We start from the raw sequence: 25,652 nt of genomic DNA on the forward strand, positions 1-25,652 counted from the left end.
CCATTTTCTGATGAGCAGCTGCTGATTGTGATGTTTGGACTTTATGGAACTTACTGTTTCCTGTGATCCATCACGCAATCAGCCTTGTCACTTTGGATGCATGCTCGAGAGGGTGCAGCTGTCCCCCAGGCCCAGTCCAGGCTCAATAGTGCAGGAGTGATGTGAACTCTGCTATGCCCCGCAGGTTTCTCTGTCAAGAGGAACATTTCCCTCGACTTCAATGAGAGCAGTTAGCTAGCAGCCGTGCATGTGGGTGCCCAAGGCCAACTCTGTCCTGGGCTACCCCAGGCCGTGGCTGTGCCAGGTGGCCTCAGGACCCAGCTGCTTCCAAGCACGTGGGACTCCTCAGTGAGCAGCCTTGCTAAGAGCCTCCAGGTGGGTTTCCGAGACTTTTGTCGGGTGTAGGTGTTTGCTGAGGCCTCTTCATAGCTGCTTGTGCCCCGACTCCATCACTGGCCTTGCGCTGGAGGACAGGAGCTATTCACTGTCATTCTGATCCCTTCGTCTGCCTCCCTCAGGAGCAGGCTGGAAGTCACGTGTGTTCTAGAGGTCATGGCTGAGTTATTGCTACACAACTGCTTTATCTCTGGCAGGCATTAACATCTCTTTTGTGTTTAAAGCCAGATTCTTGGCCCCCTTTCTGTCTGGGGACTGGGTCACCGCCCTCCTCACTGCTTTTCTACATCTCTTTCTCCTGGGTGATGGTGCTGGTAGGGTAAGTCTTTGGCTTATCCCCTCTGGTGGGACTTGAAGCCCCACCCCCTTGTACTGGTCACCCGCGTACACTTCCTGTTTGTTTTTCTCAGGGCTGCTGCTTTGCCTTGTGTGCCTCAGCAGTGAGTACAGAGCGACTACACGATTTCTCGGGCCTCAGAGTGATGGCCCCATGGTGGCTTTCTTCTTCTCCTTCCCCGAGGATCCTTATTCAGTTCCTGCTCCCTTTAAGACTGGGGCAGTTGCCTGAGGCATGTTTTTGCTCTCTCTCTCTCTCTCTCTCTCTCTCTCTCTCTCTTTCTCTCTCTCCCTCTCTCCCATTGTTTCCCAGATGAGCCTTCTGTTTCTGTCTCTGCCGAGGAAGTGGTTTGTGCTAGGTTATGTCCTTCTCCTGGTCCTGTCCTATCCTGTTTGGTTCGGTCCTGTCTGGTCCTGTCCGGTCCTATTCTGTCCTAGTCCCAGGATGGAATTGAGCCCAATGGAGCCATGAAGCCTCTGGTCTCTTCTGCGGTCCTTGACATTTTCTTGTGATGGTTGGTTTCAGATCCTTTTATGAATTAGCTCATCTCAGGATTGTTCTTCCAAACTTGCATTGCCTGTGGTCCTTGCTGGACCTGAATGCCTCCAGTACCACTGCAGGTGGATGGTTTGGCCCTGGGATCTGCTGGGGACCAGCGGAGTTGGGATTAAGATCTTCAAAGAGGACACAGAATAGGGACACGTAGCTCCCTTTGTGTGATGCTGTGACAGAGGCTGGGGAGATGGGGAGATGGGGAGAGGAGGAAGGGGTAAGAGCTCCCAGCTGTCCCGAGGGGAGCGCTCTTGGTGGATTCTGCTGCCCTGTATTCATAGCTCCAAGGTCCAGGAGGACAGGTGACAGATGCCATGAGTGTGTGCGTCCACACAGCACGCAGAGCACGGGGCATCTGCATAGACAGTGCTTGCAGAAAGCAATTAACAGTTCAGTTCCATGCGGGGAGGCTCTCATTTTCACTTTTCAGGGACAATCTCTTTGCCCATGTGCACAGATCCAATGTCTTGCAATTGACTGTCTGAGAGCAAGGTGTTTTAGTTTATTCTTTAAAATATTTTTTGGTTCCATTTTTGCTTCCTTAGATTTGGAAATTTTCTTTTTAAAATAGGGACAAAAGTGACCAAAATTTATTGTGTGTGTGTATGGTGTATGTGTGAAGTTCAATAATAATAATAAAAGTTCAGCAGGATGTGGACGGGGGTTTCAGACTCATGATGCACAAACTTAGGAGACAATGGTAGAAGGACTGTAAGTTAGAGGCCAGCTTAGAGACCTCGCCAAAAGAAAGAAAAAGAAAAGAACAAGAAGAAGAGGAGAATGAGTATCCAAACAGACTGGATCCCCAAAATCCAGTATATGCAGAGGAAACAAGTCCCAGTGTCATTGTCAATGACTTTTCAGAAAGCCACATTCAGAGAATCCGGCCACATTCAGAGAATCTGGTTGGATCACTTCCTCGTTCAGTTGCAGTCCAACTGGCCTTGGTAAACTCTCATTAGATCCGTCCCCTTGTATCAGTGGGTGATAGCGTCCCTCGCAGTCCTTATTTCCTTTTTCATTTTCTTCGTCCTTCTGCTCCTCCTTTGGACCTTGGGGGGCTCAGTCCGGTGCTCCAATGTGGGTCTCCGTCTGTGAGGGTGGAGGAACTTGAACTTCCCACAGGGCAGGAAACCCTGACTGCCCTTAGGGACGAAGAGGGAGGAGGAGAGGGAGTGGGGGGAGTGGGAGGGTGTTGGGAAGAGGGGAGTAAATGGAAACTTTTATAATTTAATAAAATTACTTTCAAAAAAAAAAGAAGAGGAGAATGAGAGGAAGAGAGGAGGGGGCGCCACTTCTATGAGGGCAGGGCTTCTCCTAACTTGCCTTCCCTGTCCCCTGTTCTCTGTCACAGAAAAGCCTGGCACTGGGGATTGGAAAGCTGACTCAGAGTCCCGAGAATGAGGATGAGGGAGCTTTGTTTGCTGCTCAGCTTCTCTACCCCAGGGCTGAAAGTTATGTCTGGGATATGGCCATGCTGGGCGTGGGATCCTCCTGGCCCAAACAATAATGAAGTAAATGCTAACACAGGCCTTCATGTCCCCTTTGGGAGAGTGGGAATCTCCTAGGGTCACCAGTTCTGTCACTGTTGGCTTCTTTGACGTTTGGGTTGAGCCATGACCATCATGCCACACGCAGAGCTGACTTTAAGCGGCGAATAGACAGGCGGGACAGGAAGACAAAGACGCCGAGCCTTCTCATCCCATCCCAGACACCTGTTGGACACCGTGGCAGTTTGAAAGTAATTGGCCCCCATAATCTCATAGGGAGTGGCACTATTAGGAGGGGTGACTTTGTTGGAGGAAATGCGTCACTGTGGGGGCAGGCTGGAAGGTTTCCTATGTTCAGGATACCGCCCAGTGTCTCAGTTGACTTCCTATTGCCTGCAAGATGTAGGGTTCTTGGCTTCTACTCCAGCACCACACCAGCCTGCATGCCGCCATGCTCCCTGCCAGGGTGATAATGGAGTGAGCCTCTGAAGCTGTAAGTGAGCCCCCACAATGAAATGTTCTCTTTATAAGAGTTGCCGTGGTCATGGTGTCTCTTCACAGCAATAAAACTAAGACAGAGGAACTTCAGGCACCAAAGGCCTTCCGTTCCTTGCAGAATAACCAGGGCAGCTTACGACAGCCACGGTCAGATGGGTCCTTGCGTAGGTGGTGCAGCCACACCATCTTCAAGTTGACTGGGAGCAAGAGAAGCCGGTGCACTGGTTCAGGCTTCTTCTCTGGACCACTGCAAGTGACAGGACTTCTTCACCTACGGACAACTCCCTGTCCTTTCTGCTGCCTCAGAGTTCTGACAACCATGGGTAGGGCCCTCTGGCTCCTGAGTAGGACAGAGCCACACTTGGTATGGGGGCTCCCTGGGTCAACAGCGTGCTCATGGGATTAAAGCCAAGCCGAGCTCCTCCCAGTGAGGGTGGGTTGGGCCGATTTTCTCATCCTTCAGTTATGTATACCCTGTCCCACCTCTCCTTCCTGACCATGCTCAAATCCCACACCTCCTAAAAGGCCTTTCTGTACAGGGCTACTGTGGCCATGCCTGTCATCTGAATGTGCTTATGGGAAGCCTCTCTTGGGGGCGGTGATAATGCCTGTGCACTCTGCCCTCCTCCTGGCTTGCGTCAGGTGAACAGGATCTGTTTAGGGCTGTTCTGTACAGGCCAGACCATGATCTTCAATAGCTTTTATTTTGAACAAGTGAGTTTATTAAGTATATAGTAAGTAAAAGGATAAATACCAAGTGATAGAAAAACATCGAACCATGCACTCAGAACACCCTGCCACAGTCCCCTGGGGAAGCCCTGTCGAGGCAGCCGCCTGGAGATCCTGATAGAGTCCCAAGCAGAGGCATGTCCCTGTAGGTCAGGCTCCCAAGTGATGGGGAAAATAGCAACAAATAGAGATGACGTCATCAAACCAGCTATTCGTAATATTCTTCGGAAACCAAATGGGGCCGTTGAGGCGGTCAGCAGGAGTTTTTGGTTGAGTTTTCTCTCCATGGATACGCTTTCAAGTTGGACTTCTGGCTTCTCTCTTCCTGTGGGGATTTTGTATCACAAGATAAACAGTAGCAACTGCTTCCGAAGATGTTTCACCTTCTAGCCGTTCTCAGAAACGCACTGTGTAGACCCTTGGGCTGTTTTGTTGATCTCTTCTCCTTGTCAGAATTAGGGGCAGCCATCCCCAGATGAAGAGCCTTGGAGAACACACAACATAAACGTGCTTGGATCTGAAGTACTGGAGCAGGGCAACCATGCTATCACAGACAGTACTCAGTGAGTTCAAACATCTCCGAGTTTACCAGTGATAGGCGCCACCTCTGAGAGGGTGACCCTCAGCTGAGTGGTGCTCAGCTCCTGAGAAAAGTTCACAGAGAAGAAAGGTGGAGATCCCAAAGAGGAGAGACAGGAGCAGAACGGCCGAGCTATGAGCACAAAGCAGGTGAGACTCAGTCCTCAGAGTGAAGTGAGGCTGTTGGTGCCCTACCAGGGACAGGGCTTGGAATACAATAGCCAATAAGGGGCTGGAAAAATGCCTCACCAGCAAAAGTGCCTGCCGCTCTCCAGATGACCCGAGTTCGGTGCTCAGAGACGGGGTTGTGTAGCTCACAAGTTCCTGTACCTCTGGCTGCAGATCCAGCACCTCTGTCAGGCCTCTGTGGGCCCTGCATATGCACGGCGTACACTCATTTTATGTTATACTTAAATAAAACAGAATAAATCAAATGTAAAAAGCCTAAAAGAACAGAACATAAAGCCCTCCGCAGGTGGGGTGGGCTGGCGGCAGAATGGACACACGGAGAGGCAGGCTGGAGATGGTGCCAGCTTCCAGTAGGAATGTGGTCCAGAGGACAGAGCTTGAGAATGCCGCCGGCAGGCTGAAGTGCAGAGGGTGAACTGAGGAATTCCCAGGCCCGTGAGACGAGGGCAAAGAGGAAGGGGAAATGGTACAAGCAAGGCTTATAGTCTTTTTCAGGAAAAGTGATCTCTGTCTCTGTCTCTCTGTCTCCAGCTCCTGTTTCTGTCCCTCCGTCTGTCTTTGCATCTTTGTGTGTTTATCTCTTCTCTCCCTCATGCTGATCCCTCTTCTATATTGCCATGTGGTCAGGAAGCCCTCACCAGAGGCAATTGTTCAACAGTGAACTTCATAGCATCCAGAACTGTGAAAACCAAGTTTCTGTTGTCTAGATTCCCAGCCTGCGACTCCTGCTGTAGCAGCAGAACCTTCTCAGCCTCACCACAGTGCTGAGGGGCAGCTGCTCCTCACAGTCCTGAGAGGAGGAAACAGCACAGCCATGTCTGGTGTCTGCATGGCTGAATTAGCACTGGCACTCTCAAGGACGTTAACATACACCCGAGCACGTCTGGACCCAGCACACTGACACTTTAGATTCACTTTGTGATGGACAGTCCTCTGTGCCAACTCCCACAGGTCTGACGGCTGCTCCGTAGTGCAAGATTTCCATCCTAAAGATAGCCAGAACCTCTCCAGCCTCTTGGTTCTGGAACGGTCTAGCAATTTCTGCTATTGGCCACAACAAATGGAAGAAACATCTGTGCTCATATGTTTCTCCAAAACAGAGCTTGCACTGGCCTGGTGGCTCCTTAGAGAGGCACACCCAGTTGAGAGAAAGGACACACCACCCCAGACTGTCACTTTATCTCCAGACCATCTTCCTAACAATGTCTGAGGGCCCCAGTTTCCTCAGGCTGGGATTGGACAGGGCCAGCCTTGCAAGGCAGCTTTTGTGTGCGCATCTCGATTTGAACAGGAACAGATGCCTTTTGTATTCCAGGAAGCGCACTTGTTCCTCTACCTTATCAACTTGCAGAACACACTGCACATTCGAGTGATGGAACCGCCTGTTCAGACAAGTGCAAGTGTTTTCTCCCCGCCTATTGTTCATCCTTTGCTTCTCATCATAACGCATTCCGTTGTACCACAGAGGGCTCAGAATTTTGAACAGCCTAATCTTTTTGTCCTACTTTATGGCTCATGGTTTTGTGTCTTGTGCAGCAGAGTCTCCCTTATGTGATTTTCAGAGTGGACCCGTGATTTGTCTTCCTCCATGGATTTCACTTGGTACACCAGACACCAGAAAATAAGAAACTGATACTTACAGTTCTAGTGGGGCAGGTACAGTGATATGACTATCTGCCTGGGTTGCAGTCGCCTGGCGACGTTTGGTTAACATGATTTTAGCCAAGTCCAGGGCTGCTCCTCATGATGAGGGCAGTGGATGAAGCCACATTCAGTCCTGATTAATTTAGAATGCAAAAGTCTACCCCCACCTTGTTCCCATGGTCTCAGTTACCCACATCTGTGCATGGTGTGCCTCCCTCAGCCCATCCCAATGTTTTTGGTGACTGTTGCTCCCCAAGGGTTCCCAATGCTAACATCTGTTTCATGGCATCATCCCAAATTGGGTTTCTAGGAAACACTTGACTGACATTTGTGGTCAGGGGAGTCTGGGATTGGATCAATGCTGGCAGATCCGCTGACAGGGTCACCTCACTGGTGGCAGAGTGATACTCTCAAATGTGATGAGACACAGTCATCACCTACATCAGGATAAAAGACAATTTCCATTTTTATGTTTGATAGTCCAATTTCTGACATTCATAGGGACCTTAGCTGGTGATGGCCAAATGCCCCTGGTGGCTGGTATGGACTGGTTCATCAGAGACATTTCTTTGTATTACTCCAGGTCAAGCAGTCTTGGTCTCCGTCTGTCTGCTTGTGTAGCACTCAGAGGGATCCCATCCACCCACATGCTCTTTCACTTGAAAGTCTTTCCTGACTCATACAGTTCACAGGCTAAGTATCCCCTGATTATCATGTTTCCTGCACGGGTCCTTATGAAGGGCGCTGGCGCATGCTCAGTCATGGATGTCTCAGACCCAAAGGTGTCTGCCTCGCTTCTCCTTGTTCTCCCCCTCCTCCTTCCCCACTTTCCTTCCGAGTCGGTGGTGGATGGGGAGGATGCCATCCACGTGCCTCCCTCCCTTACGTAGGTAAGTTCTTTCTGGGCAAGTGACCGAACCTCAGCCTGTCGAGACCACACAACTGCCCTCCGAGCCTGCTCACTTACCACCCTGCCCCATAATGCTGCTCTCAGATCTTGCAGTGCATTTTCTTGTCAGTTGGGTGTTTAAGGAACAGTCCCACACTCACATGGCCATCAGGGTACTATGGTATGCCACTCCGGGGCACACAGAAAACGGCCACCCCAGAGCTTCTCTTCCTGGACATTCTACCTCAGCTGCGTGTTTTATCACCTACAGCAGGGACAATGCCACGGCCATGGCAGCAAGAAGCATGTCATTCCATGTCACTTAGGGAAGGATGATGGCGTCCATTCCCAAGGATGGTTAATTCTTCAGGTACATGTCTTATCACCTACAGCAGGGACAATGCCACGGCCATGGCAACAAGAAGCATGTCATTCCATGTCACATAGGGAAGGATGATGGCGTCCATTCCCAAGGATGGTTAATTCTTCAGGTACATGTCTTATCACCTACAGCAGGGACAATGCCACGACCATGGCAGCAAGAAGCATGTCATTCCATGTCACTTAGGGAAGGATGATGGCGTCCATTCCCAAGGATGGTTAATTCTTCAGGTACATGTCTTATCACTCACATAAGGGTCAGTGTGATGACTGCTCCTTCCAAATTCCTATTTGGCTCTGTCGATCCCTATTGGGTGCCAAGTGTTTCGTGACCTTTTCTGGGGGAGTCTATTTCTATTTATGCCAGAGGGCAGCACAGAAATAGTCTGCCCAAGTCTAGCTTGATGAAGCAGTGAGTTTAATTGGGGTTACTTTGAGGAAGCATCTCCCTCCCCAGCAACTGTTAATCACTTACCTGTCCTGGGGGAGGGTAGAGACCTTGGAGCCTGCGCTTTCCATGAGAGGTATTAGCAGAGTCGGACCCGGAAGAGTCGTGTGCTCACGACTGGTCTGACTGCAAAGGCCCCAAGAGGACAGAGTTCCCAAAAGCCTCTCAGTGGTTGAATCCACCAGTTTGGAACCAAGCCGTCAATGCATGAGCCTTTTGGGGATGCTTCACATCCAAACTGTAGGGGGCTCTGTAGATGTGACTAAGGTAAGAGGGCTGAAGGGTGGGGCACAGTAGGGGAACACTTGCCTGGAGAACCCTCCTGCTGGACCTGTTGTCCACAAGGCCACCTTCTCTCTTGCAGAGGACCACTGAGGTGGAGGAGCCTCAGAGGGACCTAGCAGGCATGACCGGCTTTGAAGATGGAACTAGAGGGTCAGGAACTAAGGACCAAGAAATTGGGAAAGGTGAGGAAAATCCTCTCCTAAAACGCCAGAAGGAAGGCATAAGCCAAGTTTCGATCCTGTTTTTCCAGAGTATCAGAGAATACTTGGGTCCGTGTTGTCCAAGATACTCAGTGTGGCGTAATCTGTTGTGGCAACAAGAGAAAATGCATTTTACTAGGAGCTTGGGAAACGGGCATCTACCCTACAGGAGGTGGAAATGCCAGGATGGTTCAGGCAGACTGGGGAGGAGGGGCCAAGGGCTCAGACACGGGATGTGCAATGTGAACATCCAGCTGAGGCCTGTGTCCCAAGAGGGTGGCTGTAGAACTCTGCTTGCCAGAGCTGTGTGGCTGCACCAGGGAAGACACCTGCACCAATGGCGCCCCCTGTAGGTACATGGAAGAAACACTCAATTCTCGGGTACAGAGTGGGCTCAGGTACCCCAAGGAGGTGAATTGGAATGAGAGCATACAGGGAGCAATGGAGATGGTCGACCCAGCAGTATCTCTAACACGGGTACTGTCTCTCCATCCTCCTTATATAGGAGGAACAGGATGGTTCTGAGCACAGACACCGGGACTTCTCATTTCTGGACCTGAGCTAGTTTCAACCCAGAACCACGGGCTGGAGACAGGGAAAAGTTAAAGAGAAAAGAGTGTGCCTGTCACGGCTACCTCATAAAGGATCCCTCCAGCCAGGTCTGTACCATGCAGCACCATTATGCTGCTGCTTGTGAACCCTTGGTCTGTTTCCCAGGAAACACGACTCACTTGCTCATTTAGAGTAAGGCTATTGAATTTTGTATGTTTGTCTTGTATCCAAGCATCCTGCAAAGTCTTCTTGGAAATTCTAATTATTGTAGTAGAGTAGTTTGAGAGTTCTTGGTGCAAAGTCACATTATCTTGCAGTAAAGATAATTTCACTTGTTTCCTTGGAAACACTATGAATCTTATTTTCTTGTCTCTGTTCACTAAATAGAACCGTCAAACAAATGGTCAACCGTAGCCGTGACAATGAACATTCCTGTCTTGTTTTTATCTGAACAGGTACAAACTTGATGTCTTAAAGACAAACTATCATATTCGGGTAGTTTCCTCCTATTTTTCACCCAGAATTGAAGGATTTGAAAGGGATACTCAGTGACATACAGTAGCTTTCAGATGTGCCTTGACGCAGAATGCAGGCCTTTCCCTGTACTTGTTGGCAAGTCTCCTACAGCTTAGCTCTTCTTGCACTTGTAGGATAAATTTTACTTATCCATATTTCCTTATTAATATTGAATTCAACTTAATATTTTTCCAAATTGGCATAGATATTTATAAATGCAATTTACTGTTACTCTGTTTCCCTCAGCATTCTGAGGTTTTTCAGATAATGTAATATTGGCTTTTAAAAAATGAATCACAAGGGGTGGGTGTGGTGATGCCACATCTTTAATAGTAGCACAGGCAGTGGAGCGCTAAGTTCAAGACCAGCCTTGTCTACACAGTGAGTTCCAGGCCACATAGGGAAACATAAAGAGGCCACATCTCAAAATATAATGGTGAAGTTTCCCACAGTTTCTATAGATTGAAACTATGTTAGTAGGATGGTTAATTTTATGGATTAACTTAGTTGGACAAGATACCCAGATGTGCAGAAGTTTCATGGGAATAGTTTTGGATAAAATTAGCTTTTGAACCAATTGACTAAAGTTGTTTTCCCTCCATGCTGTGAGTGGTTCTCATTACCAGTTAAAGCTTGTAGAGAACAAACCTGGCTACTTGGGACAAGCAGGAAGTCTGGATCAGAATGACCTTGAACTTGAACCAAAGCATCAGCTCTTATTTTGGCTCCCAGTTTGATAACCCAGCAAATTGTGAGCTTGTCAGTGTTCACAGCCATGTGAAAGAATCCCTAAGATAGCTCTCCGGATCTGTCTTTGTCTCTGTCAAACATATATCAACATTATATTGCACACATCTGTGCATAATCATCCTGTTGATCCCGTTGACTCTGTTTCTCCGGAGAATCTGGACTGATACAAATATTAAGAGAATCTCTGATTTTTTAAAAATTAAAATTAAAATTTTAATATTTTTTTATGTGCATGAGCATTCTCCTCGCACCTATGTGCAACGCTTGCATGTCTGCCTGGAGCTTGCAGAGGCTAGAAGAGGACTCCTGATCTACCTGATCTTCTGGAGCTGGAGCTACAGATGACTGTGCTCCACCAATTCCCGGTGGATGCTGGGAATTGAACCTGGGTCCTCTGGAAGAACAGCCAGTGCTCTTGACCATTGGGTATTTCTCCAGTCCCTGATTTTTTTAAAGTTTAAATGGAACTCATACATGAGTATCTGTCCCTCCCCCCCTTTTTTGTCCAAACCTTCAAGTACTTATGAATGGATAGAATTTCCACATGTGTTCAGGTTGGGACAGGCTGAACTTCCCAAATGTTCCCTCTGGTTTGAACTGGGGAACGTGACAGTGGATGAAACCCTGGATGAATTCTCTGAGGAAAGGAAGGGTAGCTGCCACAGACCTCGTGCCTGGTCTCCCGTGTATGTACTCAAGAGATTGCAAAATGAATTTGTTACGTGTAGAGGTGGATACCAAATGGTAACAAGTGTAAGAAGATATTTGGCTTTCCAGTGATAAGCAGAAGAGGAGTTACAAATCGACGAGCCATCTTCCCCCAGGCAACACCAATCAAGTGGAAAGCCTGCTGGGGGAAGCGTCTGCAGGTGAGTGTGAGGGGTACAATATTGTCAGAGATGGATTTGGTGATTCCCGCCAACACCACTTCAAATGTTCCAGGTATTCTTCTTCTAGGAGTGTGTTGCCTGCATGACCACACAAACGCAGGCACCAGGATATCACACAGCAGGACGGAAACAGTCAACACTGGAGACATTCGGTGCCCCCTGAAGAGAGGGATCATCACATACACCGTGGAACAGTTTTGATCATGGAACGTCACAGCCCTGCTTGTGCTGACAGGGAATAATGCCGCTGCGCATTGCTGGATGAGTGAAGCATCCGTGGACACGGCTATAGTGTGAAGCTTTGTGTGTGTGTGTGTGTGTGTGTGTGTGTGCTTATGAGCAAAATGTCTGGATAAATAGACATCAGATTATCACAAGTGGTGATGCTGTTACAGGGTGGAGGAAAGAGGAGGGAACTTGGAATCTTTATATTCACACATTTCTTATTGAAATGAAAAACAAGTGCATATTACTTGAGCAATAAAACAAGGAGAATTTTTAGTGCCAGCAGCAAAGAAGAAAAAATGCTGATGTAATCTATATCCAGAAGGAGAACTCTGGGGCTCGTTCATTCTGGGAATTGGACTAATGGTTACTTGGTCTTAAGGGAAACTAGAAAAGTCATTAATTCTATTAATTAATGCACCCGTAGTTCCATCTCAGCAAAGAGGTCTTAATGAGGTGCCCAGGGCAACCATTATTTATCTTACACACACAGAGAACTGTATGGGGGTTGAGGGCATGGCTCTCAAAGCGCCAACAGCTCACAGGCCCACTCCAGTCCAGGGATACCTGGACCATCCCTACTTTCTCTCTTCATTCCTATGGACCTGACTCTTTTGCTCTCTGCCCCCCTCCTCCATATACTTCACAAAGGCCTTGGCAAAGGAGTGACCACAGTGTGGACTGCAAATTTGTCTCCATCCTTCTCCTCCTCAGTTGGTAAACTGCTGGTACCCGCACTGACAGCTTGCGTCTCTCTCCCAAGCTGAGAGCTGCTGGTGCTTCAGCCAGGTTCCCATGGCACATTCCCTTCAAGGAACTCCTGCCTTGTCCCCTATCGCCTGGCCCACAGCCCGTCTACCCACGCCGCAATGGGAGCTGTCCGCGGTTCTGACCGCAGGCGCGCCCCACGCTCGGCCGGTGCGCACGCGTCTGCGTGCAACGCTAGAGACCCGCAAGCGCCGTCACTGCGCATCCTCCCACGCGGTTCGGGCCAGGCCTGTGCCGTGCCGGTGACTCGCGGCCTCCGGCTCCCGGCGCGGTCGCCTTCCCGGCTCGCGGCCTCCCCAGCCGTGGCACCGCCATGGCGCTCAACAATTTTCTCTTCGCGCAGTGCGTCTGCTACTTTTTGGCCTTCCTGTTCAGCTTCGTGGTGGTGGTGCCGCTGTCGGAGAATGGCCATGACTTTCGCGGCCGTTGCCTGCTCTTTACCGAGGGTATGTGGCTGAGCGCCAACCTGACGATGCAGGGGCGGGAGCGCTTCACCGTGCAGGAGTGGGGCCCGCCAGCCGCCTGCCGCTTCAGCCTGCTTGCCAGCCTCCTGTCGCTGCTGCTGGCCGCTGCGCACGCATGGCGCACGCTCTTCTTCCTCTGCAAGGGACACGAGGGGTAAGTGGAGGCCTCTCAGCAGCTCAGAACAGACAGATTCAGCACTCACGAGTCTTCTGGCTCCCTACCAGTCCCTCCTATCCCGGGGACATGAGTTCCTCCACCTCTCCTGCTGCAGAGGCCTGCAAGTATCAACACTCAGGACTTTTAAGCAGACTGCCCTTTGTCTACACACAGGCCCAGGGGCCATGAGGCCGGCTGTCCAACCCACGTGATCTCATTCTGTTTCTGGAGCGTGCATCACTCCAGCTTCCTGGCCCTGACTTCTTGGGGTACAGATGTTGCAGTGTCATGGCCACAGGCCTGGGCTCTCTGACTCAGCTAGGCCACACTCGCTGGGAACCTGGGACCACTTGCAACGGTCTTCGGCCTACACCCCTTTCCTGTGGATGGGGGAAGGAACCACATTTTGGAAAGATAGGGTAGTCCTCTATTCCCGCCACCCTGTCTTGGGAAAAGATAACAGAGGGTGTCTGGGGAGGTCCTTAATTCTGGCCTTGGCTGAAGGCGTGTTCAGTGTGTGTGTGTGTGTGTGTGTGTGTGTGTGTGTGTGTGTGTGTAGGGGATGTGGGTGAGTAGGGTCCTGCTTTGTGGTCCCAGCACCTCCAGATTTTCTTCACTCTATGCTGCTTTGTCCCTTTGCTGGAGCCAGTGGAACATATATCACACCGTGTCCTCAGTGAGTGGCAACCAAGAGCCCATCCTCTCCTTGCCTGAGGCTTCTTGGGTCCTGGAGAGGCAGTGCTTCTGCTTGGAGAGGGGATCCCCAGATCCAGCCCCCTGCAACCTGTGTTCCACCTCACACATTTGTGGTAGCAGGGAGGTGGGTGACGAGCACAGGGTTCTAAGGATGGATGTGAGGATGCAGGGGCTTGGGTGAAGGGGGCTCTTGCTAGGACCATGGATGAGGTACTGGAAGTCTAGAATCAAGGTGTCCTGAGAGTTGCTCCGTGGAAGTCTTCCTACATTTCTATTCCTGGTGACCCCAGCTCCCTGTGTGTTCCTTGGCTTGGGGCTGGATTATTCCAGTCTCTGTCTCTGTCCTTGAATAGCCTTTTGCCTGTTTCTGTCCCCTGCTTCTCCTGAGGCAACCATGTTCACAGGTACCAAGGTTAGGACTTGGATGTGGCTTTGAGGTGATACAGTTCAACTCATTATGCTAAGGTTTTCCATGGGAGTCTGTTGGAAGCCAGGGACAGTCCTAGGAGCTACTAAGGGATGTGAACCGAACTCCTGTCTGTGAGGCTGGTCAGCTGGAGGACAGAGCTCTGTCCCTCTTCAAGACCCCTCCTTGGCCCAGTCTTCCACTGTCCAGATGAACTTGAGAGCTCTTGTCACCAACCCGGAAGTCACCTCATTGTGTGCTGATTTGGGCAGGTGGTGGAACGTGGAGATAGGAGACATGGCGTGATAGAAAGATGGCCCAGACACATCCTCCATCCTTCTGGGTTTTCCTGCGAGAGGCAACCTCATTGTACACATGGTCTAGTCAGATGGATCTGAGGGGACCCAGATGTGTGGTTTGTGTGGGACACCAGGGACTGAGATGAGGAAGTGAGGAGCCCCCGAGCTTGCAGATGGCATCTTGGTCACACAGGGTAGACTGTACTGCACTGTTTAAGCTGCAGACCCCGGAACCCCAGCTTCCTCTTTTAGTCACTGTAGGTGACATCTGCCTAGTGCAGTGGCTATCGCAAGCCCATATTGAAGACACAAAGGTGAGGTGTGGAGTTCCCATCTCTTGGGGCTCCTTCGGTGTGCTTTCCCTTACGAGCCATGCTTCGGGCTGACCGACGTACAAGCAGGTGCTGCCCTTCAGTCGCACACCCACTGAGTCCTCTGGAGGGATTTGGGAGACTGTAGGCGACTTGGCACACCATAATACTTTACAGAGCAGTAGCATGGCCTTGACCCACCCCCGAGGCCAGGTCCGGGCAGCTCGTACGCCCTCTTATAGGACTATTAGGTTTTCTTGTCCTCTGCTTCAGCTCTTGGTGCTCACTTGTTTTTATCCAAGCATGACTTCTGTTCGGGCTTCCACAGACCAGCATGGCTATTCTAGCCGTGTCTTCTCCAGGGACATCTGACATATAGTCCTGCTTGGCTACCGGGCATTATTGGCGAGGGTCAAGTGGCTGTCTGGCTTCTGTCCTTCCCTCTGTCCCCTGTACACCCCTGTACAACCCAGGTGATGGTCAGCCAACTGTGCTGTCAGTGCTCAACAGAGCCCAGTTTGTGGGACCAGGGGCAAAGCTCTGGTGAGTGAGCCCAGGCCATGGACACTCATCACACCCAGGGGGATGAGGCAGTGCACGCACACCTTCTTAGTCTGTCATCCGGCTGCACTCAGAGCCTGGAGTACAGGAGTCGCCGTACAATGGAGAGGGACAGAAAAATGTCTGGACCATGAGGCTTGCAATTATTTTGTGGCTACGTTGCTGGCCCTGTTATGATTGTAGACTAGTGGGCTGGCCAGGAGTTGAGTCAGCCCTTCAGTTTCCCTGGGGAGGTTGGGTCTGCAGAGGCTGGCTTGGGTAAGGTGCCCCACGGAGAGAGAGAGAACATGGGGATTTCCAGCACAATTGCCAGTCAGACTGTGTCATCGAAGGGAACTAGGGGGGGGGGGGCTCAAGGAGGCAGGACAGGCATTTGCAGTGAGCTCACATAGTAGACAATGGCTACTAGGGCCCCTGGATGTCCAGCTGTGGAGGTTGGATAGCAGGCTTGCCAGTCTCTGGATTTGGAGGGCTTGTCTGGTAATGCTCCAGGCACGCTCGGATTCTGAGGATAGGTGCCAGTCCCAGACGCCACCGGGGCACCTCCCAGTCAGTGCTGAGGTGTGTGTCGCGCTGTCGCTTCTTCAGGGACTCTCTCTCGGTTGATGCTGAGCATTGGGCCATAGACGATGGCAAGGGAACCAGCCTTTCCTTGTATAGGGCATGTCTGCCATGCTAAGCAGGCTCTGGCTGCACAGACTTAGAGGTGTAGAGAGGCAGGGTTCAGGGCAGCGTTGCAGAGGGTGGGGTACCATTTCAGTGACTAATCCCCACCACGTATAGTTTCACGGATGTGCTCTCAGGGAGATGGGAGGGCCCAGGTGAGCCATGTGCCTAAGGCTTTGCTCCGGAGCAGCCCTTTGAGCTGGCGTTGGTAGCAGTCTGTGAGTGACGGACCGGGGAGCAGTGGCTTAACATAACCCATCTGCCTGCTCACACCTGTCGCTCAGCCTTCAGATTGCTCCCAGGGCTTCCCAGGATAACTGTCGTCATGGAGACAGCACATCCAAGGCTGGGCACACTGAGATGCAGTGAGAGAAAGATGGGTTAACCCTGTGTGTGCTGTGCCTTTCTACTCACTGCCCTGTGTGATCCTGTCCTTGGTGTGTGTGTGTTCAGGGACAGAAGAGGGTGGCATCCTAAATCCAGGAAAGAGGATCCAGGTGTGACTTTGGGCGCATCAAGTTTTTCAAAGAGCTAGAAGGTTTAGCATGTTACATCAAAAACCAAATCAAAACAACCCTCACTCCCAAACAAAACAAAACAAAACCTAGAAGAGCTAGAGACTTCTGGCTGGTGGTGACCGAGCGTGGCCTGGCAGCTGGGCTCAGAGCACCCGTGTCTCAGCCCTGCTACACTAGACTTACTTCAGGGACACGGGCTAGCCAGGTGCTGCAAAGTGTGTATGCCCTGTATTGTCTAGAAATCTCGGAACTCTGGTCTACTCCTCCTGAGATGGACAGGATGTGATGCTGGGCTGTGGTCAGTCTTACATTGGCCAAGCTCAGTCCTCAGAAAGGCCAGTGGAAGGCAACAATTTGGATGCTCCATCAGGGTAGTTAGGACTGTCAGGCACTGAGGACACCAGTGCTGAACAGGGACCTTGGGCAGACTGCAGGAGGCTCTCCAATGGGGGCAGAGACATTCCCGGTCCAAAGTCCTCAGCCTCAGCTGTCCCATGAGGTGGATTTCTGTACATGGACAGGATTGTGTCCTTGCTTCTGCCTGTGGGTTCTTGGCTCTAGCTGCCCTTGATTGCCTCATTTGCCTTGGTGGGGGCAGCACAGCCAGAGTGAGCGCTGAGTGAGCACCTGATATCCTCTATTCTCAGACTACCGGAGAGGAGAGTTCCACGTGCTGAGGTGTCCCTTTCCCTTTGTGGGCGGGCATGGAAGTACCCCAGCTTCAGTCTCGGTGTTCAGTTTCCCACTCTGTACACCCTAAGTTTCTGGCAAAATATCGACTTTATGCCTGGGTACAGCTTGCCCATGAGCTCACTGAGGGCTGGAGGAGCAGTGGGTCCTTCTCAGGCCAGCCCGGCCCAGGTCTGTCCTGGACAGCACGGGTGATCAGTGAGCACTGCAGACTGCACGGCTGCTTGCTCACAGTCCTTCACCCACAGTGATCTCTGGAAGAGGGCTCTTAGTGCTGAACTCGGGAGAAAGCAAGGCTCAGAGGAAAGGCTTTATTTCATTATACAACTTTTAGTTCATCCATCATGAAGGGAGGCAGGAACATGGAGGCAGGAACACGGGGGCAGGAACACGGGGGCAGGAACACAGAGGCAGGAACACGGGGGCGGGAACACAGAGGCAGGAACATGCAGGCAGGAACTGAAGCAAAGGCCATGGAAGAATACTACTTACTGGCTTGCTACCCATGGCTTGCTCCACCTGCTTCTTGTACAACCCAGCAATCCTGCCCAGAGGTGGCAATGTGCAGAGTAGACTGGTATTCCCATATCCATCATTAATCTAGAAAATGTCCCATAGGCCGATATGGTGGAACTGTTTTCTCAGTTGAGAGTTCCTCTTCCCAAATGACCCTAACTTGGGTAAAGTTGACAAAAAATGAACAAACAAACAAACAAAAATAACAACAACAACAAAAACCACACACACACCACACACCACACACCACTCACACAGACACATATACATCATACACACAGACACACAGACATCACAGACACACACACACCACACCTCACACACACCACACCTCACACACACCACACCACACACACACCACACCTCACACACACACACACACCACACCTCACACACACCACACCTCACACACACCACACCTCACACACACCACACCACACACACACCACACCTCACACACACACACACACACACACACCACACCTCACACGCACCACACCTCACACGCACCACACCACACACACACCACACCACACACACAGACACAGACACACACAGTCATCACAAGACAACAGTATCTTTGCCGCCACTCCTGGTCAGGGGATCTAGGGATCCTGTGGAAAAGATGAGACCTTTTGCAGGGACACGCTAGCTTGAGGCAGCCCCTGGAAGCTAAAGTCCCCCTTTCCCTTTTCCCATTTCCACCTGGGACAAAGTGTATCAAGTCTTCGTTGTGATCCATGCTGGAAGAGAAAGGCACCAAGTCTCTGCTCTGGCCACATAAGAGCAGTGGATGTCAGATCCTGCCCTGGTTCCAGGGTCAGCCTTTGAGGAACCATGGGGGCAGCTGAGAGGAACACCAGTGTAGGTGTCAGGTGGGCAGGGCCAAGTACTGCCATGTGTGCCCAGAGGATCCAGGGACAGCACAGCAAATGAGCCCAGGGTGAGCGGGTAATGCACATAGCTGCTCACAGCAGTGGGGGCACCACACTGGCCTCTGCCCACTGATATTGGTCTTCAGAGCCCTGGGTTGTGGAGCAGTGTCAGGGTATCCATCGTTCCTTGCCTGTCCTTGATGTCTGGGGCGTGTTGCTGTCAGCCAGCCCGGTAGTCATCAAGACTGCGTGTCCTTCACAGGAAGCCCCATGTGATCTCTGGGGACATCAGGTGGTTCCACCTGCTGACAGCTGGGTGTCATTGGTGGTGAGTTGGTGACGTGACCTGAGTTACTCTTAGCTTATTTATTTTGGGTAGTCAGGGTTACACTGTCCCTATGCCTTGGCCCTCCATGTCCTGCACACGGTTGGCATATGGTCAAGAAGGCTTGTGGAATGCATGCATCGGTACACGGGCCCATCATCAATGCATATGGCTGTCAGGTCAGCCACTTCTTAAGATCTCATCTGTTAGTCTCCCATTGTGAAGCCATTTTTGTCACTCTATTTAGAATCTGAGCACCATTGGCCTGAACCTGGCATCAAGCCCACCACAGGCTGGAGGTGGGCAGGGTCCATTATTGATTGCCATGCTCTGTGCTATGGACTTCCCATGGTTTGGGTGACCCTGGAGAGTATGGTGGGTGATAACCTCCCCTATATCCTCCTTTTCTGGGTTAACATGTGACTTGGAGTCAGGCTGCCACTGGACCTCAGGCAGCAGAGGGGAAGGAAGGAGGGTCTTCTCATCTTACACCTTCTCTGCTTAAGGATTAGAGAGGGCCTGGTGCTCACACCTTGGGCTTTGGGTTTCAACCTGTGTATTTGAGGGGACTTAGAGCCATAGCTGTGAGTGACTATGTGAGTGGGTGACCTTAGAAGGGGATCTTGTGTTTTCAGTGTGTGTGCTGACACCCAGACTTTGGGACCCAATATCTGGGGTTCTTGGTTTGGTCCTGGTTTCCCAATACAGCAGTGGTGTGAAGGCCCCAACCCTGGGCCCATGAGAGAACAAGACAGGACGCTCAGCAGCGGACATTTGCTGGGATGGCGGTGGAGGAGAGGGAAGCAGGCCCTTGGATCCCCATTCAGTCCCATCAGGACCCCAGTTGCTCACCAGGAAACCTGGGAATGTGTCCCCTCCCTGTGTCGAGGAGAGCAACTCAGGGTGGCACCCTGGATGTCTCCCTTAGCTCCCTCTCTTGGCTCCACCGCAGCACCTTCTTCTATGCCTTCCTGAACCTCCTGGTCAGTGCCTTTGTGGTCTTCCTGGTCTTCATTGCCAGCACCATCGTCAGTGTGGGCTTCACCATGTGGTGTGACACCATCACGGAGAAGGGCACTGTGCCCCACAGGTATGCCCGGGCCCTGCTTTATTAGTCACCTCCCTAGAAGACCCACCCCTTACCTGGATCCCAAGATGCTTTTCTTTCTGAATCCCATTCTGAGTCTGAGGCGTTGCCCACCTGTGCCCCCGACGACCTGCCCACCAACATCAAGCACCTCTTTCTCTGGTCTAGTTGCCTACAGCATCACACATGGAAGGTCCTTGTGAGTCAAGAGGCATCATGCAGGGCTTTGCAGTTGGCATGGCCTGCCTCACTTGCTGGTTTCAGCCCTCCTGTCGCCACTATGTGGCAGTAGTAGTCTATGGTTAGTGAGTAGAGGCTGCCCTCAAGGTGCCCCCATGACTCTTGTGCAGGGCCGCTGAGCAATTTGGGGACATCACTTCCATCTCAGAACGGGGAACTGAGGGACTAGGCAGAGCAACCTGTGACCCCTGAATACCAGACAGATAAGATGGCTGAGGCTGGCCCTTGTGTTCAGGGCCACTTGGAAAGATTTGCAGCTCCCACCCAATGAGGGATCAAAGTTGACTCACAGTGGAGTTCCTAGAGGCATTTGTCTTTAGTCCTCTTTGGGGACAGCTCCCTCTGTCTTAGGGTTACTATTGCTGTGATGAAACACCATGGCCGAAGCAACCTGGGGAGGAAAGGGTTTATTTGGCTTCTGTTTCCACATGGCAGTCCATCATCAAAGGAAGGCAAGTCAGGAACTCAAAACAGGGCAGGGACCCGGAGGCAGGAGCTGATGCAGAGACCATGGAGGATGCTGCTTATTGGCTTGCTCCTCATGGCTTGCTCAGCCTGCTTTCTTATAGAACCCAGGACCACCAGCCCAAGGATGGCACCACCCACCCTGGGCTAGGCCCATCAATCACTAGTTAAGGAAATGTCTTGTAGGCGTTTTCTCAGTTGAGGTTCCCTCCTCTCAGATGACATAAAACTCCCCTCACTTTTCGTGGGGAGCGTTCCCTGCTCCCCAGCTAGTTGCTTGCTGCCTTTTGGCTCAGGGACTCACGTCACTAACCACTTGGCATCGTGCTCTTTTAGCTGTGAGAAGTTCCAGGACGTGGACCTGGAGCTGAACGTGGACAACTCTGCCTTCTACCGCCAGTTTGCTGTCGCCCAGGTAGGTGGGGCTTTAGGCAGGAAGAGAAGCGGTTATGTTGGGGATGGGAGCAGGGACCACAACAGACAGACAGGTTTCCTGATCCCAGGAAAACAGACTCAGATCTGGTGGGGCCATCTGGGGAGGTGCAGGTTGTGGGAGTAGCAGGAGAACCCCCTCCCCGGGGGGCTGGGAGAGCCAGGTCTCTGAGCAGGGCTTGTGTGTGGGGTGAAGAGGAGGCATGGGCAAACATGCAGAGCGAACTCAGTTGCCAGGGGATGGAAAGGGCTGAGTGGGTGGGGGGAGAGGGGAGTGCAGGGGTTGGGGAGGAAGTGCAGGAAATGGGGCATAGACTCTGGGGCTGCCAGCAGGACAGGGTTTGGATTCTGGAGTGTCTCCGAGTGTTCAGAGAATGCTGGAAGGTCCCTGAGCCACCTGGTGCTGTGTCTGAGGGTGAAATGCCGGCCCCACCTCACCCTGCCTTTCATGTGACTTTTAAACTACAGAGACACATCGGGAGTTGAGGGCCCTGGGGAAAGCTTTATGATTTTCCTATCCCTCGATGTCTGCATTTGTGCCCCTAGACAGGTGGTGTAGTCTCAGGGCACCTAGATGGGGCTGCACACGGACACCTGTCCCTTCCCACACGCATGAGGCTGTCACCCTCTGCGACCTCCTTCCATGCCCCAGTCTGGCTCCTGGAAGCTCTGGTGTGTCAAAGGCTGGAATGAGATGATTCTTGTCTTTGCCAAAAGCCCTTAGAAGTCCAAAAGTTCCTTGCTGAGATGAACTGAAACTGTCCAAGAGACCTTCCCATAACTTTAGCTGAAGATGTTTTAGAACTGATTTGGACCAATTAGACAGAGGCATGCACAGTCTGAGGACAAACACGCTCAAATGAGAATTAGTTTGATGCAGTGCAGACCTGGAGCTGATTTAATTATTTCCCCTTCAGCTGTTTGGAAACATCAGATAAAGGTCAATTTATTCCCATGACTAGAGGGGCTCTCTGATCTATAGGTACTCTGCAGAGCCCAGTGGGTCGGGGTGGGAAGAAAGCGCTACCCAGGTCCTGCTCCTCCTCCTCCTCATCAGTGCAGGTGAAAATGGCAGAGTACCCCAGCCTCCATGCAAACCTGGGTCCTTGTAGGTATTGGACATGGCAGTCACAGCAGAGAACAAGCCAAATACGGGTGTACATGGGCTCTCAGATGTTGAGCCGCCTCTGGCCTTAGTGCACCCTTCCCTTGCCCGCAGAGCTAGAGCTGGCAGGTGGTATAGCGAACAGTGGACAATGAATCCCCCGCCCTCACTGACGCCGCTCTGTCTTCCATGCAGTTTGGCCTGTGGGCCTCGTGGCTGGCTTGGCTGGCGATCACCACCCTGGCGTTCCTGAAGGTTTACCACAACTACCGCCAGGAAGACCTGCTTGACAGCCTGGTTCATGAGAAGGAGCTGCTGCTGGCCAGGCCAGCCTCTCGCACCTCCTTCCAGGGGGAGAAGAGTGCTGTCATCTAGGCTGTGCAAGGATGGCCCCTTTCCTGAGGCCTGCACTGCGGGGTGGCTGGGGCCCCACCCAGGCTTGCCAGTGCAGCTCCGCATGTGTCTCTCGGCCCCGCCCACCGTGAGCAGAGCACTTGTGTTCCCATGGAGAGCCTGACAGTGATGCCACAGAGACCCAGAGACTTGGGGTTGCGGTGCCTTCTGACTTCTTATCCTGGCCTTGGTTAGTGTGATCCCTACTCTGCCTCTGTGTGACCATCTGCCCATATATGTGCATGTATGTGAGCATGTGTGTAGATGGGAGTGTGACTGCAGAACAGAGCTGATGGCGCTGGGTTAGCAGCCTCCTTGCACCGCCACAGGCTCCGGCACACCCAAGTCCCTGCCCTTCCCAGAGGGGGCCATCTTTCCATTCTATAGCATCTTCAGCGAAGGTCCCCAGGAGGCACTGCTCCCCCTCCGCCATAGCAGCTGATGGAGGATCCTGGTCAGAATGTGGGAGTCTGGGCTGGGCTCTGTCCTCTGTTCTGTGAGGATATCTGGGGCTGCTTGGCTGTGGTCGGAGAGTGTTACCCTCCACTCTTGAGATTTTCTAGGTGGCATGATCCTCTGTGTTCTAGGAGTGGGGCCTTTATAGCAGAAGAGGTCCCGCCTATCTGGATTTCAGGGAGTGCATTCGTTGTTCCTGACCCTAGTCTGAAGTTGTGCTCAGAGCTGTTCCTCCATTTGCAGGCAAGGTGATCCTCAGCTGTGTCAGCATCCTGTCTACCATCAGTGGTTGGTGTGATCCTAGCCGTGTCAGCTCCCTGTCCACCATCAGTGGTTGGTGTGATCCTAGCCGTGTCAGCTTCCTGTCCACCATCAGTGGTTGGTGTGATTCTAGGTGTGTCAGCTCCTGTCCACCATCAGTGGTTGGTGTGTTCCTAGGTGTGTCAGCTCACTGTCCACCATCAGTGGTTGGTGTGATCCTAGGTGTGTCAGCTCACTGTCCACCATCAGTGGTTGGTGTGATTCTAGTGTCAGCTCCCTGTCCACCATCAGTGGTTGGTGTGATTCTAGTGTCAGCTCCCTGTCCACCATCAGTGGTTGGTGTGATCCTAGCCGTGTCAGCTTCCTGTCCACCATCAGTGGTTGGTGTGATTCTAGGTGTGTCAGCTCACTGTCCACCATCAGTGGTTGGTGTGTTCCTAGGTGTGTCAGCTCACTGTCCACCATCAGTGGTTGGTGTGATCCTAGTGTCAGCTCACTGTCCACCATCAGTGGTTGGTGTGATCCTAGGTGTGTCAGCTCACTGTCCACCATCAGTGGTTGGTGTGATTCTAGTGTCAGCTCCCTGTCCACCATCAGTGGTTGGTGTGATCCTAGGTGTGTCAGCTCACTGTCCACCATCAGTGGTTGGTGTGATTCTAGTGTCAGCTCCCTGTCCACCATCAGTGGTTGGTGTGATTCTAGTGTCAGCTCCCTGTCCACCATCAGTGGTTGGTGTGATCCTAGCCGTGTCAGCTTCCTGTCCACCATCAGTGGTTGGTGTGATTCTAGGTGTGTCAGCTCACTGTCCACCATCAGTGGTTGGTGTGTTCCTAGGTGTGTCAGCTCACTGTCCACCATCAGTGGTTGGTGTGATCCTAGTGTCAGCTCACTGTCCACCATCAGTGGTTGGTGTGATCCTAGGTGTGTCAGCTCACTGTCCACCATCAGTGGTTGGTGGGTTTCCAGGTGGAAGGGGCTGACTTCACAAAGGTGTGGGCCCAGGCTCACTGGGGGGATCACTTGGACCCTAAGAATTGAAGCCAGCAAGGATGACTAGGATGCTGTGCAAAGGAGGGACCTATCTGAGGAGGTCAGGGCCGGGCAGACTGACACTCCGGCCCTTCTCTGGGGGCTTTGGCTTGTGACCTGGCTGAGCTTCCAGCGTGGGGGGTGTATGGGTGCTGGAGAAGTGTTTTGAGATCTCCAAACTGACTTGGTCTCTCCTCCAGACCCTCACACCAGCCCTAATCTGTGGCACACGGCACACGGGAACACTGCCTAGCTCTGAGACCCTTCTTTTGTCCCCCTAAGACTGGCACCTTTCTCATCTTCTGCCCCACATCCCTATTAAGGCTAAAGCCACTTAGGACCTGAAGGAGCAGGAGGCAGGCTGGGGCCCATGGGACCTAGGGTCTGCTATAGGTATAGGCCTGTTCTTGGCAGCTGCCTCTTAGGGATTCTGGGAGTTGGTCTGGAACCTGGTCAAGTCTAGAAAGACCTTCATTCACCTACAGATGTCTAGACTTGTCCCTCAGGTGTCACTGTCCCAGGGACTTCTGGGGAAGGGCCTTGCAGGACCTGTTGGCTGTAGCCATGGGCAGGGGTGTCTGTCTGGCACAGGACTCTCTGGATGGTTGGCAAGAGGGAGGTGGAGGTGCAGAGTGGTCCCCTGGTTGCCCAGGATGCTCCTGCTCCTGTCCGGCTTGTTTCAGAGCAGCCCTTGTTCCTGTCTTCCTGGTGAAACTGATAGTGAAGAGTCCTAAGCCTCCGTGTGTCTGACTCTCAAGTCAAAAGATCAAAATAAAGATGAAATATCTGAGATGCCTTGTGGATGAGGTTTTGTGTCTTTGTCAGGCATTCAGTCCACTCCAGACCTCACCTCCCAGCCTGACTCTCAGGCTTTAGCTGTTTATGAGTTAGACAGCCTTGTCCTGTTCCATTCCAGGTGCTCATGGGCAGCCCTTTAGGCCTGTGCATTTAAGTTTGACTCTTGTAGCCCCCAACCCCGTTCCTACACCATCCTCCAGATGTGAGGATGCACCCATTCCTACACCATCCTCCAGACGTGAGGATGCACCCATTCCTACACCATCCTCCAGACGTGAGGATGCACCCATTCCTACACCATCCTCCAGACGTGAGGATGCACCCATTCCTACACCATCCTCCAGATGTGAGGATGCATCCCATTCCTACACCATCCTCCAGATGTGAGGATGCACACATTCCTACACCATCCTCCAGACGTGAGGATGTACCCCATTCCTACACCATCTTCCAGATGTGAGGATGCACACATTCCTACACCATCTTCCAGATGTGAGGATGCACACATTCCTACACCATCTTCCAGATGTGAGGATGCACACATTCCTACACCATCTTCCAGATGTGAGAATGCACACATTCCT

General features: G+C 51.9%; 1 protein-coding gene across 3 annotated transcripts; it reads left to right on the forward strand.

The window, feature by feature from the left end:
- Nucleotides 1-12,521: 12,521 nt before the first annotated feature.
- On the forward strand, nt 12,522-25,060 carry Tmem179 (transmembrane protein 179). 3 transcript variants are annotated; one of them, XR_015739177.1, is made up of 5 exons: nt 12,522-12,936; nt 19,731-19,892; nt 20,931-21,009; nt 22,327-23,856; nt 23,902-25,060. XR_015739177.1 is itself a non-coding variant. In XM_048431415.3 (4 exons), exons 1-4 carry the CDS (start codon nt 12,632-12,634, stop codon nt 22,504-22,506), a joined length of 726 nt encoding a protein of 241 aa, XP_048287372.3. In that variant the 5' UTR covers nt 12,522-12,631; the 3' UTR covers nt 22,507-25,060. The 3 variants fall into 3 exon arrangements, 2 of the variants coding, with proteins under 2 accessions (XP_048287372.3, XP_048287373.1); XM_048431415.3 differs by having other exon boundaries at nt 22,327-25,060; XM_048431416.3 differs by having other exon boundaries at nt 12,524-12,936; nt 19,755-19,892; nt 22,327-25,060.
- Nucleotides 25,061-25,652: the final 592 nt, after the last annotated feature.

This window comes from Myodes glareolus, chromosome 11, assembly GCF_982192425.1.
Source record: "Myodes glareolus chromosome 11, mMyoGla1.1, whole genome shotgun sequence".
NCBI lineage: Eukaryota > Metazoa > Chordata > Mammalia > Rodentia > Cricetidae > Myodes > Myodes glareolus.